Raw genomic sequence first — 14797 nt, forward strand, 5'->3', positions numbered from 1 at the left:
AGTCGTCTCTTAACTTAAACATAAGATCTTTGTGGTTTGAAGCACTCGGCTGCTCTGCGCCCAATGTGGATCTGAAAGGCAAACATGACTCCAATGTTGCCGTCGCCCATCACAAAATCACACCTCATGGAAAACTTGTTTCTGCTGTGTTAGCTCGAATCTAAATGCACTCAAACAGACTGTTGCACTGGAGCAAGATCCCCCCACCCCCTTCCTCCGAAGGAAAAAGAGAAATGATGGAGAAAGGAAGAGAGAGGGAGGGAGAGAGAGAGGAAGAGGGAGAGTGGGAAATAGATGGAGATGGAGGAAAGAGGAGGAGGGGTGAGAGAGGGAGAGAGGGGGAGAGAAAAGTCAAAAACCTCCACATAACAATGCCGGAGAAAAATCAGAACATTTTCCACCGAAAGATGGGCCATTTCCAAATCCTTGTGCCCTATCAGACAAATTAAAGTAAATCAAGCATGAAATGAAGCAGAAGAGCCCGGAGATAAGGCTCCTTTAAGTCGTTTACAGATTAGGACAGAGAGAGAGAGAGAGAGAGAGAGAGGGAGAGGTGCATCTGGTCTCTGGCAGTGAAGGAGGCTAGTTTCTCATTTCACAATAGCAGCCTGTGTATAGGATTACTCTCCCCTGTCACCGACATGAGGAGCAGTGGGGGAATAGACGTCCACAAAATGTGTCTAAATATGTCTCCTCAGAAATGTTTCGAACCAAAAACCTCTCAGTGTTGGCCAGATTTGACATGTGATAAACATGTCACACACAGTGTTTGACCCGAAGTATCGTTCTGATTTGTTTGTTATTTCAGTCGCCTCTTCACCTTTTCTTTTGCTCAAGTGGCTTCATCACAGCGCTGCTTAGAAATTCAAATGAATTCAGGATTGGCTGAGCTGCGTCACATGACTGTACGGCTGTCAGCTCCTATGCGCATGTTAAGCACGCCTCAGATCAGGTTTGGGGGAGGTGGGAAAGGGGAGGTGGTGGGGTGGTGTTGTACAAATTATACTCCAAATGTGATTTTGTTTTAATGTTGCATCGCTCTGTAAACTGGGTTGTTTAATATGTACGCCATACTTCTATTTTCTGTCTTACATCAACAGATTAATTGCTGTTTTATTTTAGTACTCACAAATAATCAAAACGTAATTATGGAGCTAGTTGCTCATGGAGGAACAATATTTTACAGTGTACACACAGGCACACACACACTCTCATCTCATTCATGCATGCACAGAAATGCAAGCAGGAACTAAAAACACCCCCCCACACACACACACAAATACACACACACACACACACAAGCTTACTTACACACACAGAGACACCCACACAAGGCAAGGGTGCACTGCTCTTTGATGCCACCCGTCGAGCTCTCGCTGGATTTTGTTTCACTCCTTTCGTGTATCTTTTCTGGGAGTGATGAGAGGTGGGCTCGGCTGTGCCGCTCATCTCGCTCTGAGAGAGACGAGAGTTGGCCCGCGTGGCCGTGTAGCTGCTCTCCTAAGCCACGACCTTGACCTTCCCGGCCCAAGTCTTAGATTTAGCTCCTTTATCGCACTATCTCCAGGCATTTAAAAATACTCCTGAAACTCAATGATTTAACCCGCTTTTACGCTGTTCACATCAAAACTGGATGAAAAAAAGCTTAATCCATCTTATCTGTTGACTGTCAAACTGCTCCGGCTAAAACCTACTCACAAAAGACAACTAGGTCACCCAGGAAAAAACAGAATTCCCCGTTACCCAGGGGAAGTTGCAGCCTGGTAATTGACATGGGAAGAGATTCAGGAGCACTTTAAAAATAGTCTCTTCCTGAATTAACTGCAAAATATCAAGACTTGGAGGAGGCAATGTTTACTTGTGTTCCTTGTTAAAAAGTTGCGTGTTTAGATATTTCACTGCACACTCATAGAAAGATTTTTCAAACCAGCGTCTGCCTACTATTTCCTGTCATGCTGTGTTTTACACACTTTATTTATGACAAGACTGAACAGACAAAATAGCAACTTCCTTTTGCAGCTTAGTTTTGTTATCCATTGTCTCAAATACATGCAATCCCACTGCACACCATCAATTACTCATTCATCCTGACACACTCAGGTGGAGTAATGTCCTTTTGATGGTTTTGAAATTTTAAGAAGAGCATTTAAAATAATCAGATTCCAGCAGGAGTGGTGTGTGTCCTCTAGATGTTGTCGCCGATACGGTGATATCTCGGTGTGAGGACAGTCATTCTTTAGGTTTTGCTGTCTCCCTTTACATGCTATCAATAGAAATTGCAGTGCTTCTCTAAAGATGGATGCCTCTGAGATTGTTGTCAGAGAGCCTGCTGCTAACTTCGCCACGCTTTTGATGAAACGGAGTGCTTCACAGCTGGTATATTTCAATTGCTCAATGACACCAGACAACATTCTCAGCGCTGGTGATGTACTGCAGGAACAAGTTCTTGTGTGTGAGTTAGTGTTCCTGTGCAGCTAAACTTTCTCAGTTCTTTATTACTTGAATTACTGCAGTTCAGATTCATTGAGGGTATGGTTAGATCCTGGGGTATCTCTGGATCCCCATAAACACTGAGAGTCCAGTATCCCTAGAATGATGTCCATAGAGGACGTTTTTCACAACTCCTGATTTAAGTCCACTGCAAATTTTCAATTCCATTGCGGGAAGTAGTGTGCCGATTATGTAGCGAGGTGGAAAGTAAGTGTGTGGAGGTCGGGGTGGATGGGCATGTAGCGCATCTGACTTGTCACAGTCCTGTCGCAGACCTGCAAATAAGGTTTGCCTTTTCATTTAAGGAATAGTGTTTGTTCTCTGGCAGAGAGTTAGATGAGAAGATTGATACCACTCTCTTATCTGCCCGTTAAATATAAGGCTACAGCCAGGAGCCAGTTAGGTTAGCTTAGCACAAAGGCTGGAATCAGTGGGGAACAGCTAGCCTGGCACTTTCCAATGGCAACAAAATCCACCTTCTAGCTACTTTAAGCCTCACACATGAACATGTTGTATTTTGACTGTTTAGTGGGTGCAAAACCTGAAAAAACAATTCCCTGAATTTTGGAGGGTTATGGCCTGGAAACCAACAGAGAATCAGCAAGTTACTGCTCAGAGACAAGTAACAGTACAGCTGTAGCCAGCTGTAAAAAGATTGTCATTTTTGTAGGAATTAAAAAAGAGATTTAGTTATCTTTGGACGCAACTGAGGGCAGATTTTGTTACCTTTGGGCAGACCACCTTTTCCCACTGTTTCTAGTCATTATGCTTAGCTAAGCCAACCAGTTGCTAGCTGTAGGAATTGAAGGGTGGTATCTCTCTTCCTATCTAACACTCAACTAGAAAGAGTGTGTAAATCCCTAAATGTCTAACTTTTACTTTTTTGTTGTCATGCAGATATCATAGAAGTCACAAATTTAAGAAAGCACTTGTTAGAAGGCACCTGTATTCCTAGCTGTGTCTTTGAAAACAGCTCTTCGAGCAATGTTTCGGTAGCTCTACAACAACCGTGTGGGAGTTCCCCCCCGCCCCCACCCACCCCAGCCTGTGTGGAGTATTACAGCTAAAATGTCCTAATCCCCTTGGCTTGTTTAACTCTTTCCCCCCAAGCCCTCCACAGCCTGAAACCAACCCCGATCTGAAGGAGTGAATCCCACTCCCAGACCACCCCTCCCCTCTCCTCATGTGGCCAAGCTCATGTGGTTGCCTAGAAACTCTCTAGCTAACGGTCAACTTTCTCCCTGGTGTTCAGGGCCAGAAGCAGCCACATCTAGGCAGGTTAGGGCGGGTTTGGGGGAGATGGAGGAGAGCTCCTTCTCCCCCAAAGGAGGGGGAGCTGGTTAAGGGGGTCTTCCACTGTTTTAAAACAAGTGCCTTTCTCAGAGATAATAGTATGGGCTGTGGGTTATAAATGATGCATTTTGCTCACTAGGGCTTGATAATAAGAGTTCGTGTGTGTGTGTGTGGGGGGGGTTCATCGCTCTCTTATCAAAGCTCTGTGACATTTCTCCTTCAGCTGTAAAATTTCATATCACATATCTGCTTTAAAGATGTGGCACCTTTTGTTGAACCGATATAGTACATTCCATTTCACCCCATATGCCTCTCTCATGGTATATTAATTTATAGCCCATTTTCTGGCTTTATAACACGGCCTGTCAGTGGAGATGACTGAGATTCAGTAGGACATCTGTGAATTGCCACGCACAGGTTATTGAACTTTGAACAGCAGACATTTATATGCTTTGATTCAAAGGTGCTGCTTGGTATCAAGAGGGATCATCTGCCTCGTGAACTTCAAGCATATTTGTCTCTTCTCTCTACTGTTGTTCTTCTTTGTTTCCCGTAATATCCACCCTTATTCTATTATGCTCAAGATATCTGGAAAAAGTGAATTAAATAAGCTCAATAAGCAATCAGGGTTTCTTTGAACTAGTTAGAGAAGTCAAATCCATCTTGAATATAGTCCGAACAGATCCATGGCTTTAACAAATGTTAATCTTCAGTAGCGAGTAGTTGATGCCATTTGTCATCTCTGACCATTAGCAGAGACCTTACTCAGGGCCAGAAATTATATTAAGGAAATTCAGGCTTACACTTAATGTGCATTAATAGAACCATTTGGAAGAAAATGTGAATCTATCATTGCACTTCAAATAATTAACAGGGATGATTTTTCAGTTTCAGTCTTAAATCAAACTTGTTTGGATGTTGTAGCATTTCAATTAAAAGGGGAGTGTTTTTAACCTTTGGAAATCACTTACCAAACACACTTTATATGAACTTTATTCTATATCTTTTGAATTTGTTCAAAGCCAACAGGACTTTTTTTAAATCCAAAAGATTAAACCAAATACAGACTCTTCTATATGGAATTGTTTCACTGGATTGTATGGTGCAGCCATACAAAACATGTCTTTGAATATGTCAATCAGTAAAAACACCATAGCTTTAATAAAGAACTGGTACACAATATACATGTGAAGATGATTTTTCCAACCTGGTAAATAAAAAGGGGAAAGTGCATGCTGAGAAGTTTTTTTGAAGTCTATCTAATAATATTATTTAAAAGTAGAAGATGTTACTGTAGTTCACCTCTTTTAGGGTCACTGTCAATAGTCCATGTGTTATTCTTTAAATCATACCAGGCTGGCACCCTGCCACTGAGAACCTCATTACTATGCAGTTGTATGCCATTGAAGGGAGAGATGAGGTTCCCTGGTCCTCTACACCATAACAGAAAAAAGACAGACACGCATACACACATTAAAAAAACAAAAAAGCCAACAGATGCCAGCGTGGAGCATCTTGGGTGCTATCTGAGGAGGATCTCTCCACACAAAGGGACATTCATTGGTCTGCCAAGTATCTGTGGAGTGCAGGAACAGACCCTAGAGTACAGCGACAGATGATGATCTTATCGAGGGAGGGGTGGGGCGTAGGGTGTAGGTGGTGGTTGAGGGGGTGTCGAGGGTGAAGGTGGTGGAGAGCGGTTGGTTGGGATTTGGAGGAGGGGGTACAGCTCTTCAGCCACATCATGAGCTCTATTTTGCCAAGTGTGTGGCATTTGAGAATTGGATGATGAGGAATGCTGAAGAGAGAACACAGGCGCTGGGTTTGTTAAGTCTCCTAATAGCCTATTATAAGCTTTCCTCTTGGTTCAGTCTGTCGCTTGCAGTTTGATGGGTTAAACACTGTGACTTCTGTATTTGCACCAAATGTATTTGTAATAGAGCTGGGAATTTGGGGCTTGTAAGAAATTGAATTATCGTTTCGACATCAAGAGTTTTTGCAGCCGTAATTGCAAAAGATTCCAGTTGCCCAGTTGATAACAGAACACATCTGTCAGTAAATTTTTGCAGTATTACTAAATCTTTAAATGCTCATAGAGAAAATACAGACAGTGCATGAAGGGAACTCATTATTCATCCACGGGTGTTTTTGTGGAGATCTTCCACCAGTATCTGCAACAGATGTGACAAGCCATCTGTGAGCCAAGGTCCTCAGGCAACATTTGGTGTGAGATGCACACAACTGGCACCTAAACATGGTGGACCACAAACCGCACAAATTGAATCGGACCCCTATTTTTCCCCTCTTTTTGCACCTACACTACCCATTACCCCCTTTTTACTCCAAGCATCCCACCCAAACAAGAAAGAAAGGGTAAAGGAAAGGAATCAGAATTGTTGGCTGGGGATGGCTTGTGCTGTTTGTCAAGCGGGGCTAAACAGGAACTTGCATCCAAGCGGTTAAAGGCCGTGGGTCTTATCTGAGGACAAACAGAATGCATCAAGCGGTGGCTGTTGCTCTCAGTGATGACGACCAGCTGTGCACCAATGTTTAATTATTTCTCTGTAATGAGCTTACCCACCTTCCACTGCAGCACCAGGAAGACAGCATGCAACAGCAGGAACACAGGAGGGGAGACAGAGTGAAAAAAAAGCTTGAGATAACGTTGTCCTGATTATCTTATTTTTTCACCTATTCCAAAACCATGCCTGAATTTTATAGAAAATATGACTATGTTAAAACCATGTGTTTGAGATTTTTTATTAAATCCATTGTTAACAAAGATGTGATCAAGCAAGCGATTTTTTTATTCTAGGTGACATTTAGCTTTTTATTGTTTCCTGGAGTGACCACCAGCTATGAGTACAGTATACGGTCAGGAAGGTGTTATTTGTAGCTGGTAATAACACTAGACTGATGTTTCAATCATGTTTATGCATGCAAAGGAGCACATAAGCGCACATTTCCATATTAGCACAACAGACAGACACAATAGCATGGCACAGATACACGGCTGATATTTACACAGGAGAACAGGGCTGAATAGGTCAGTATACCACATACACATCAGAAAGTTCAGTGATCACTTCGGCCCATTCACCATGAACCGAATGCCCTGGATAACTATTAGCCACATGTGTGAACAAATAGGTTAAAAGACACAATGTTAACAACTCATGTAGAGTTTGTTTGAATAATGATACATCAGAATTATTTGCCTGGCTGGATAGCATATAGTTGGCAGGTTGGCTTCCTGCTTAAATGTCAGTTCTTCTGTTGGCAGAATAACGATGGTGTTCTGTAGCTGACCCAGATCTCTGACCTTTCAGATCAGTCCAATGATCAAACGGCCGCAAATAAAGAAAGTCTGAAACATGACTCAGTCCTGATAAAAATGTCCTTTGTTTGAGTTTGTAGAACTTCTTGTGTCCACAACTTTTATAAAATCAGATAGAACGTGTAGCTACGGATGTCTGAATCACCATACTTCATCTAACAAGACTTCTTAGAGTTGTCAAGGCAACCAGTTGGAAATGTACAGTTGAGAACGTTCTATTTCAGACACACACACACACACACACACACACACACAAACATTCTCTCTGGTAAACTATGTCACAGCCTGCCATGGGGTTTATCATAACTATTTGATTAATCACCATCCCAAAAAAGTACACTGAATCTATGAGATATGATAGTGGGGGGTGACAGGGAGGTGAGCACCGGTAGTTCTTACAGCGCTATCCGGTTTCACTGTTAATTAACTGGAGCTCTGCACAGCACTAACAAGGGCCCAGTCTTCCTGGAGCAACAGAAATAGGCCTGCCACTGGCTGCTCTCAGCATCCAGTGAGCCTGCACTCTCTCACAGAGATTATCTTAACACAAGACACCTTTCAAGTAAGGTTAGCTCGCCATGTGTCTGAGAAACACCATCAGATGGATGCTCCCTTGATTTCCTTATCCATTTGATCCTTGACTGTTGGCTTTGAGGCAATAATGTGTAACGTGTAGGTTTGTGACGAAAAGACAACAAAAGAACATGTAGAACGTGTGGGCTATAAAGAGCACTTTGGCTGACTGCCTTGGGTTCTTGTGTGTTTTTAGGAGAGCTGGATGCGTTCCTTAAAGATGGCGAACGTCGGATCCACAGTCGGCAGCAGCTCCCTGTTGGGACAACATGGGGACCCTTCGAGGGGAAGATTGAGATGAGCACTGACAGCACTGCAATGGTATGTCCTTGTTTTAGTCTATGTATAATTTTAAGTATTTGGGAACCACTGTGTACTTTTAGCCAACCACAACAGACAGGCTTAGGTTAGAAATAACTGGATAAATGAAAGGAGTAACTAAAATCAGGGTGATGAGTAAAAGGATCCAGATTCAGCTAAACAAATATTAACCTGCACATCCTTTAAGAGTTTTGGGGCTTTTATAGAAAGTCAATCTGACCAAGAGGCCATTGCTAGATGACCTCAGGTTAGGTTCATATGGACTTAACAGTTCATTCATGTCACTTGATACCTGGTCATGCAATGCTTTATATGTTAGAACGTTTAATCAGTCAGTGTAAATAAGCTAAAGCAGGTGTAATCTCTTCCCATCTCATAGTTCTATTTTAAACCTTGTACCCCAAATTTTGTACAAGTGGAAAGAGCATAGTAACACTGAAGGCATGCATGGCACTTTTAGCTTTATTGCATGGTTTGAATCTACATTCCTAAATTAGAATCCTGGATTTAGCAGTAACTGCACTTCTAGTTTTACATGCTACATAGAGTTGACATGCTACTAACATTTTAAGAGTTGCACCAGCTGAAATGGTTCCAACGTAGGCAAGTTAAGTTACAACTTAAATCTTACACCTAGCCCTTAGTAAGTGTAAAGTCCTCTGTAAAATAGCAGTTGTCAATGGCGCAATATTTTGACAGGTGGGATAAATTGAATGAGGAGAAAATCTTATTTATGATGATTTTGATATATACTGATGATCACCAACCTGCTGGCAGCAGAATTTAAACACTGACAGAAATGGGGCCCTTCACTTGACGTTTTCACAAATTAAAGTCCCCATTGTTATTTTCAATAGCTGTTGATTCAGCTTTTATTATCATGGAATCACAATGCTTTTTCCTAGTTTACTTACCTTTTTGTTGTGTTCTGTGATTAACGTTAGCTATTTTTAGCCCTTAACCTTTTTGCTAATGGCAACATGGTAATAAACAAATAAATAAACACTGCATTAATAATAGGGCTTTTTACTGATTGGCCACGGGACGTGAATACGTCATTTTATGATTATAATATTATGGTTAGTGTGGACGCCAGAGTAATTAAAAGAATAGTACATCTCCATGGTGCATCCAAACATCCACAAACATCAAACTAATTAGTGTGGACTCTATACCCTAACTTAGGAGGAAACTTACACACAGCTGGTGCAACAGACTGCTCATCAGAAATATGCTGTGTGCCAATAATAAGAATGTCTCTCTTGTCAGGAGTTAGCGAAGTAAGTTGTTTGCCATCCTGTTTTTGACCTCAACCAGACAACCCTGTCATGCAACCTACCAAAGTCAGAGGACTATATTGGAAGGTGTATAATGGGGCTAACTTTATAAGGTTTTAGAATTGCTGAAACCCATTTTTAATCAAATGCTTTTGCTCTGGGTGCTTTGAAAAACTTTTTCAGAAGGTAAGTGGTCAAACTGTCCATTGGTGGGGTACACATGATGACTGAAAAGACAAAGCAAGTCATGCTACAATAGAGAAGTTTTTTTGTTTAGACTAAATGCAGCATTAAGACCTGCAGCGAAATTGCTTTATTTGACCAAACTTTGTCCTCAGCAGCCATAGCAACATGATTACCAGAAACATCTAAAGATTATATGAATGGAAACTCCCATGACATTCAAACCTATTGAGATGGCTCCTCTGGGATCCAACTGGCCCCCAACAAAAACCTTTGAAGTGCATCCATTTTAACCATTTAATCTGCATATTTTATGACCAAACACTCTAATTGGTGGATATTGAGCTCAATCCAGGCTTCAATTGAATGAAGTCGCAATCCATTATTTTTGATGTTCCCCTGCACACAGCAGCTTTATATCTCTTGTTTCAAAGATCCCAGCTGAGGCTCGTGTTGACCTGCTGCTCTGGTGGAGTGACAAACCCTCCGGGGGTTTGATATTCTATTCTGCATTCGGATTAATTAAGAAATTCTTATTAAAATTGTAACGAAGCTCACATTCATCCTGTTAAGAAACATAAGGGAAAGTCAACGAGGATTCAGGGACTGAGGGCCCCCACCACCCCCCATTTCCTAAGATTCCTTAAACGCGTAACTTTATTAAATCATTTTCTGAGCAGATTCGACTGTTTTCTAATCTCCTCTCATGGTTTTGAAGTCATCAGTGGCTTTCAATAACTCAGGCCGTATTATAGCCATGAAATATGGCTTCTCTCAGGGTAAAGCCAGTTATCCTTGGGCGGAAAAGTGATTTGACAGAGCAACACCTCAAGTTGCCTTCCAAAGTAACTCACTCCATATATTTCCCCAACAATCTCTGCATGAATTTCCCTGAAAGGCATCCAATACCAACCTTCAACTGTCCCTTAAATGACCCGCAGACTCACCAAGTGATGTCATATGCAGTAAATTATCTTTGTGAATTGTTTGTTGCTTAGGTGCTCTTCCTAGCTACAAACTACAAGCACATTCATCACACTACCTGCTGAACTAGATGCATAAACCGATTGTTGCTCTTGGCTAGAGTGATACATAGTTAACGAACTGCCCTCTGAGGAATTCCTTGCTACTTCCCTCAGGTTTTCTCCTTTTTTAAGTGAGCAGGTGCTGGTCATCACCTGTAATAGGCTATGGAGGGGTTAGAGAATATGTCAAATCTCTCTCGCAATTAAAAGCTGAGGAAGTAGCTTTGGCATATTGCCTTTAAGGATCTCATGTGTGTCTATTCTCCTGGGGACCCTCTCAATGCTTTGCTGCTTGCCCTCCTCCTCTCCTAAGTTTCATCCCTCAAATGGGGTACTGGCTGTTAGCAGCTTCTCACCATCTCTCATTAAAGGCTAGGTCAACCAAATGGCATGTTTTGTTTTATTCAGCCTCTTTTAGGGTTCAGTGTAACTTTTTACTTTGTTTCCTAAGCCAGAAAAATATCAGTCAATTTTTTCACACCACGAGGGAGTCATCTCATTTACAGTAGCATAGTTTTATTTATTTATTTAAAAATGAAACAGCTAGTTATTGAGCTGTTGCCTTGTTAAACATGCAGCCGTTGGCAACATCCCTAATTTGGTGTTGCATTTATCACAGTTATTTGAGTGGGAGGGTAGGGAGTTGTGCAAATCTTCAAACACTGACACATGGAACAAACACTGATGCCTCACCTGGAGGGAGAGAGAAAAGTTGAAATAACAACTGTGAGTGTGAGCTGAGAGAGAGAGAAGAAGCTGGCTGGTTTTGATGCATGTCATTGTGGTCAGTGCTGAGGAGCAGGGTCAGAAGGCAGTAGAAAGCGTTTAAGGTAGAAATAAAGGCTCATTGCTTCATGGGTCTCTACCCCAGCTAGGAGGCACTCTCAGTCATTCTTATGAAGTGTGACCTCCACAGACTATTAAATCTCCTTTTACTCTCTTGGATTTTTTGAAACCATAGAGGTGAATGAATTACCCGAAGGCAGCTAGGTATATGGCAGGAGTGACACCTCTCTCGTGCCTGAAACACATGACCCGCTGGTGAGATATTGATATGCCCTCTCTGAAATCAAACATATTTTATCCCTTCATCCAGACACGTCATTTAAGATATCGCTTTTTAGAGGTCAAGCTATTTTTGTAGGGCCGCCACGTGCGGTGCATAAGTCCGTTTCTCAATCCTTGGCTTCACGCCCAGAGAGGGACTAAAGTGTAATGTCTCCATAAAGTGGCTTACAGTAAATAATGAAAATACAAGAATTTAAGCTGCCTTGCATTAGACTGAACATAGGCAGCAATTTGGCACAAGCCGAGCCATTTAGGAGCAGAGTATGTTAGGTCCGGCTGGTGCCTGGGGAGTACTCCTGTGGAGTCTGATGGAGAGGTGGGTAAAAGGATGGGAGGAAGGCAGGGTTACTCGTCCCTAGAGGAAGCAAATGGGAGCAGGAGCTGGAGCTGGCCTAGCTATATGTGCTGTGGCGAGGGAGCTGATGTGGGCTGGCTGCTGGTGGACGACAGGCCTCAGTAGCTGACCGGAGTGATGGATGATGCTGGAGAAGAACGGCGAGTGGAGCATTACACTCAGTTGTCCAGACGGGCCTGAGAAGAGAGGTATAAAGCTTGAAAAAGAAAGAATGAAAAGGGATAGAGACAGAGACAAAGAGAGGGAGAGAGAGAGCATGAGAGAGAGACAGACAGAGAGAGAGAGGGGAAGCAGGAAAAAACAGAGGGGAAAAAGCATGACAGGAAATCTGGGCATCTGCAGGACAGAGATAGGGTCACATCTCGACCGTTTATCAAAGAGGAAAGCAGATTTCACAGCTGATGGGTCGGCCGTGGCAGGTCTGTAGACCCCAGGGGCTCAGCTTGGCATGAGGCACCGGAGTTATAGTTATTGCACAACACAATCACATTGCACTGTATTGGACAGCTCATATACCTGGCCCAACTCTCATACTTTTTATGTTCTTCATCATTCTTAGATCACATATAGACTGAAAAAAACATTTTCCCACGTACAGAACTAGTTTTCACGTGTCAATGACAAAAACAGATGAGATGGCAGCCTACATCAGAGGAACATAAGGCTCTCAACTGGATTGGAGGACAGAGACCAGAGCCTGAACTCAAGACTAAGTACACCAGCTTAGACTACTGTGTAGCAAATGAGGCAAAGGTGAGCAAGGCATAAGAGGTGCGGGGGCTCAAAGTGAGTAACAGGCAGGAAGAACGAATGAAACACCCAATAGTTGGCGTTGTGCTGCTGTTGTCAGCCGCTTTCTCTCTCCTCTCCTCTCCCCTCCTCTCCTCTCCTCTCCTCTCCCCTCCTCTCCTCTCCTCTCCTCTCCTCTCCCCTCCTCTCATCTCATCCCCTCTCCTCTACGTCTGACTGATGAAGCTGCCAGAGTGTCGTCTCATCCCTCACTTCTCTCACTGATCAATCAGACCATTAGACTCCAATTACAGCCGCAGCCCGGCGCAGGTGAGCGACGAGCACATTCAGCCGGCTGCTGACAACGCCTCTGCCCGGCTTCCTCACACACTCCAAATTAACGCAAATTAATAGTGACACTCAGACATAAATGTCTGCAATCGAGGGGCTAAATTAACAGTCTGGGTCGAAGCTATTGAGTAGCAGGTGTCTTTAAAAGCAGTAATTACCTGCTGGACAGAACCAGGAGGGGAAGGTGGCCCACAGTTTGCCTGGAGTAAGAGGCCTGGCCCCGGTGAGCCTGGCCTCCATTGTAGGTGTTAATAATTGATTGGGAGGCAAGCTATTAATGAGCAGCAGATTTAGAGCTCGGCTGTAAATGTGTGTTGATGAGGGTGTTGCCGCCTCTTGTACAATGCCTTACCAATGCTAATTACGGGGGCTTAGTCAAGGTGCACTGTAATGAGTCTGGATTCAATAGAATTCTGGTCTGTATGTGTTTTGAGGGCCTTTTAGTGCAAATTACATGGTAATTGTAATGCGGAAGACTATCTTAATTCCAGATTAAGATCTGCCGGTCTTTAGAAAAAAAATCGTATCCTCTATCTTAATATATTTGTTGTATACTAGTATATGAGATAATTTGCTGTGAGCATAGGTTTATAATAAAACAAATCTACTTCTGTAGTGTCTTTGTCATACAAGGGTCAAAGGCAATGATTTGGAAGATTGAGAAGGCAAAATAAAAGTCCATAAATCATATAGGCTTATAAAATATAATATCCATTTAAGTCTTAACACAATATAACTATATTACCCTTGAATGAAAATTCATAATAGACACATTAATGCTGCATTATATGCTACCAATATACAGCAAATACACTAGGCAGCATATTTAGTGTGTTATAGGAAAACACATCTCTGTTTTCTTTCTAATTCTGTTATTTGGAATTGTTTATCTAGATCTAAAACGAACCCTTCTAAATTATTTAACATCTCCTGCTGTTAAGTCACATATTTTTGCTAAAATGTGCATGGGTTAGCTATTAAATGTGCTTGCATGTATGCACAATATGTCTGCGTATTTGAGTGTACATGCACCTAAGTGTGTGTTTTGTCCTGCTGTAGTGTTTGTATATGTATGTGTATGTGTGGGAGGGCATGTGAGAGCGACTCAGCGTGCGTGCGCAGACTGGGTGCTGTTTTTGGCCGTGAACAGAGAGCTTTAGCTTGTAGACTACAGAAGAGCGAAAATGTCAAGATACTGTCCTAATTTTCACCTGGGACAGAGGGAGAGGCAGAGGCTGTCAGCCGATGGAGTGTGACTGTTGTGTAATTTAGTACAAGGGTAGGAATATGGGCCTGTGCAACCAAAAAATGCTCCAGAAATTATTCAGCCCATCACTCAAGCCATTTATCTTACCCCTTTTGCCCACCCTCTCCCTCCAATATGTTTATTGTTAGCTACCCCTAAACTTTAACAAGTGGTGGCGGATTTTTCTGTTTCAGAAATTATATTTTTCTTCTTGTCATTGCTTCATTAATCAAGAGGAGGCATTCTGAAAAATGTTTTGTTTTGGAGGCTGCAATCTATTTTGTGTGTGTGTGTGTTGTAGTTAATCTGCGCCCGTGGCAGGTTTCCCCTCCGAAACGCAGCGCTAAGCAGCGGTATCGCAGGCCTATTGTTGTAGCCTCTGTCATAGCAAGGAGAGCCTGATGCAGGCCTGGGCTCGCCTGATAAGGAAAAGAGGATTCAACATGGCTGGAAAGGAGAATCAGTGGGACTTGAGAGTGGAGTACGGATGGGGCAGATGCGCTCGCACACACACACACACACACACACACACACACACACACACACACA

General features: G+C 42.7%; 1 protein-coding gene across 1 annotated transcript in view; it reads left to right on the forward strand.

The window, feature by feature from the left end:
• The window catches only part of zfpm2a (zinc finger protein, FOG family member 2a), a gene marked incomplete at its 3' end in the record, with an annotated part of 120555 nt that overhangs the window by 48797 nt on the left and 56961 nt on the right, over positions 1-14797 (forward strand). The window contains exon 4 of the mRNA XM_083919084.1: positions 7890-8014. Within this exon, the coding sequence (XP_083775210.1) occupies positions 7890-8014 (125 nt within the window). The remainder of the gene's footprint in view (positions 1-7889; positions 8015-14797) is intronic.

Source organism: Echiichthys vipera, assembly GCF_963691815.1.
Source record: "Echiichthys vipera genome assembly, chromosome: 8".
In the NCBI taxonomy this organism is placed as follows: domain Eukaryota; kingdom Metazoa; phylum Chordata; class Actinopteri; order Perciformes; family Trachinidae; genus Echiichthys; species Echiichthys vipera.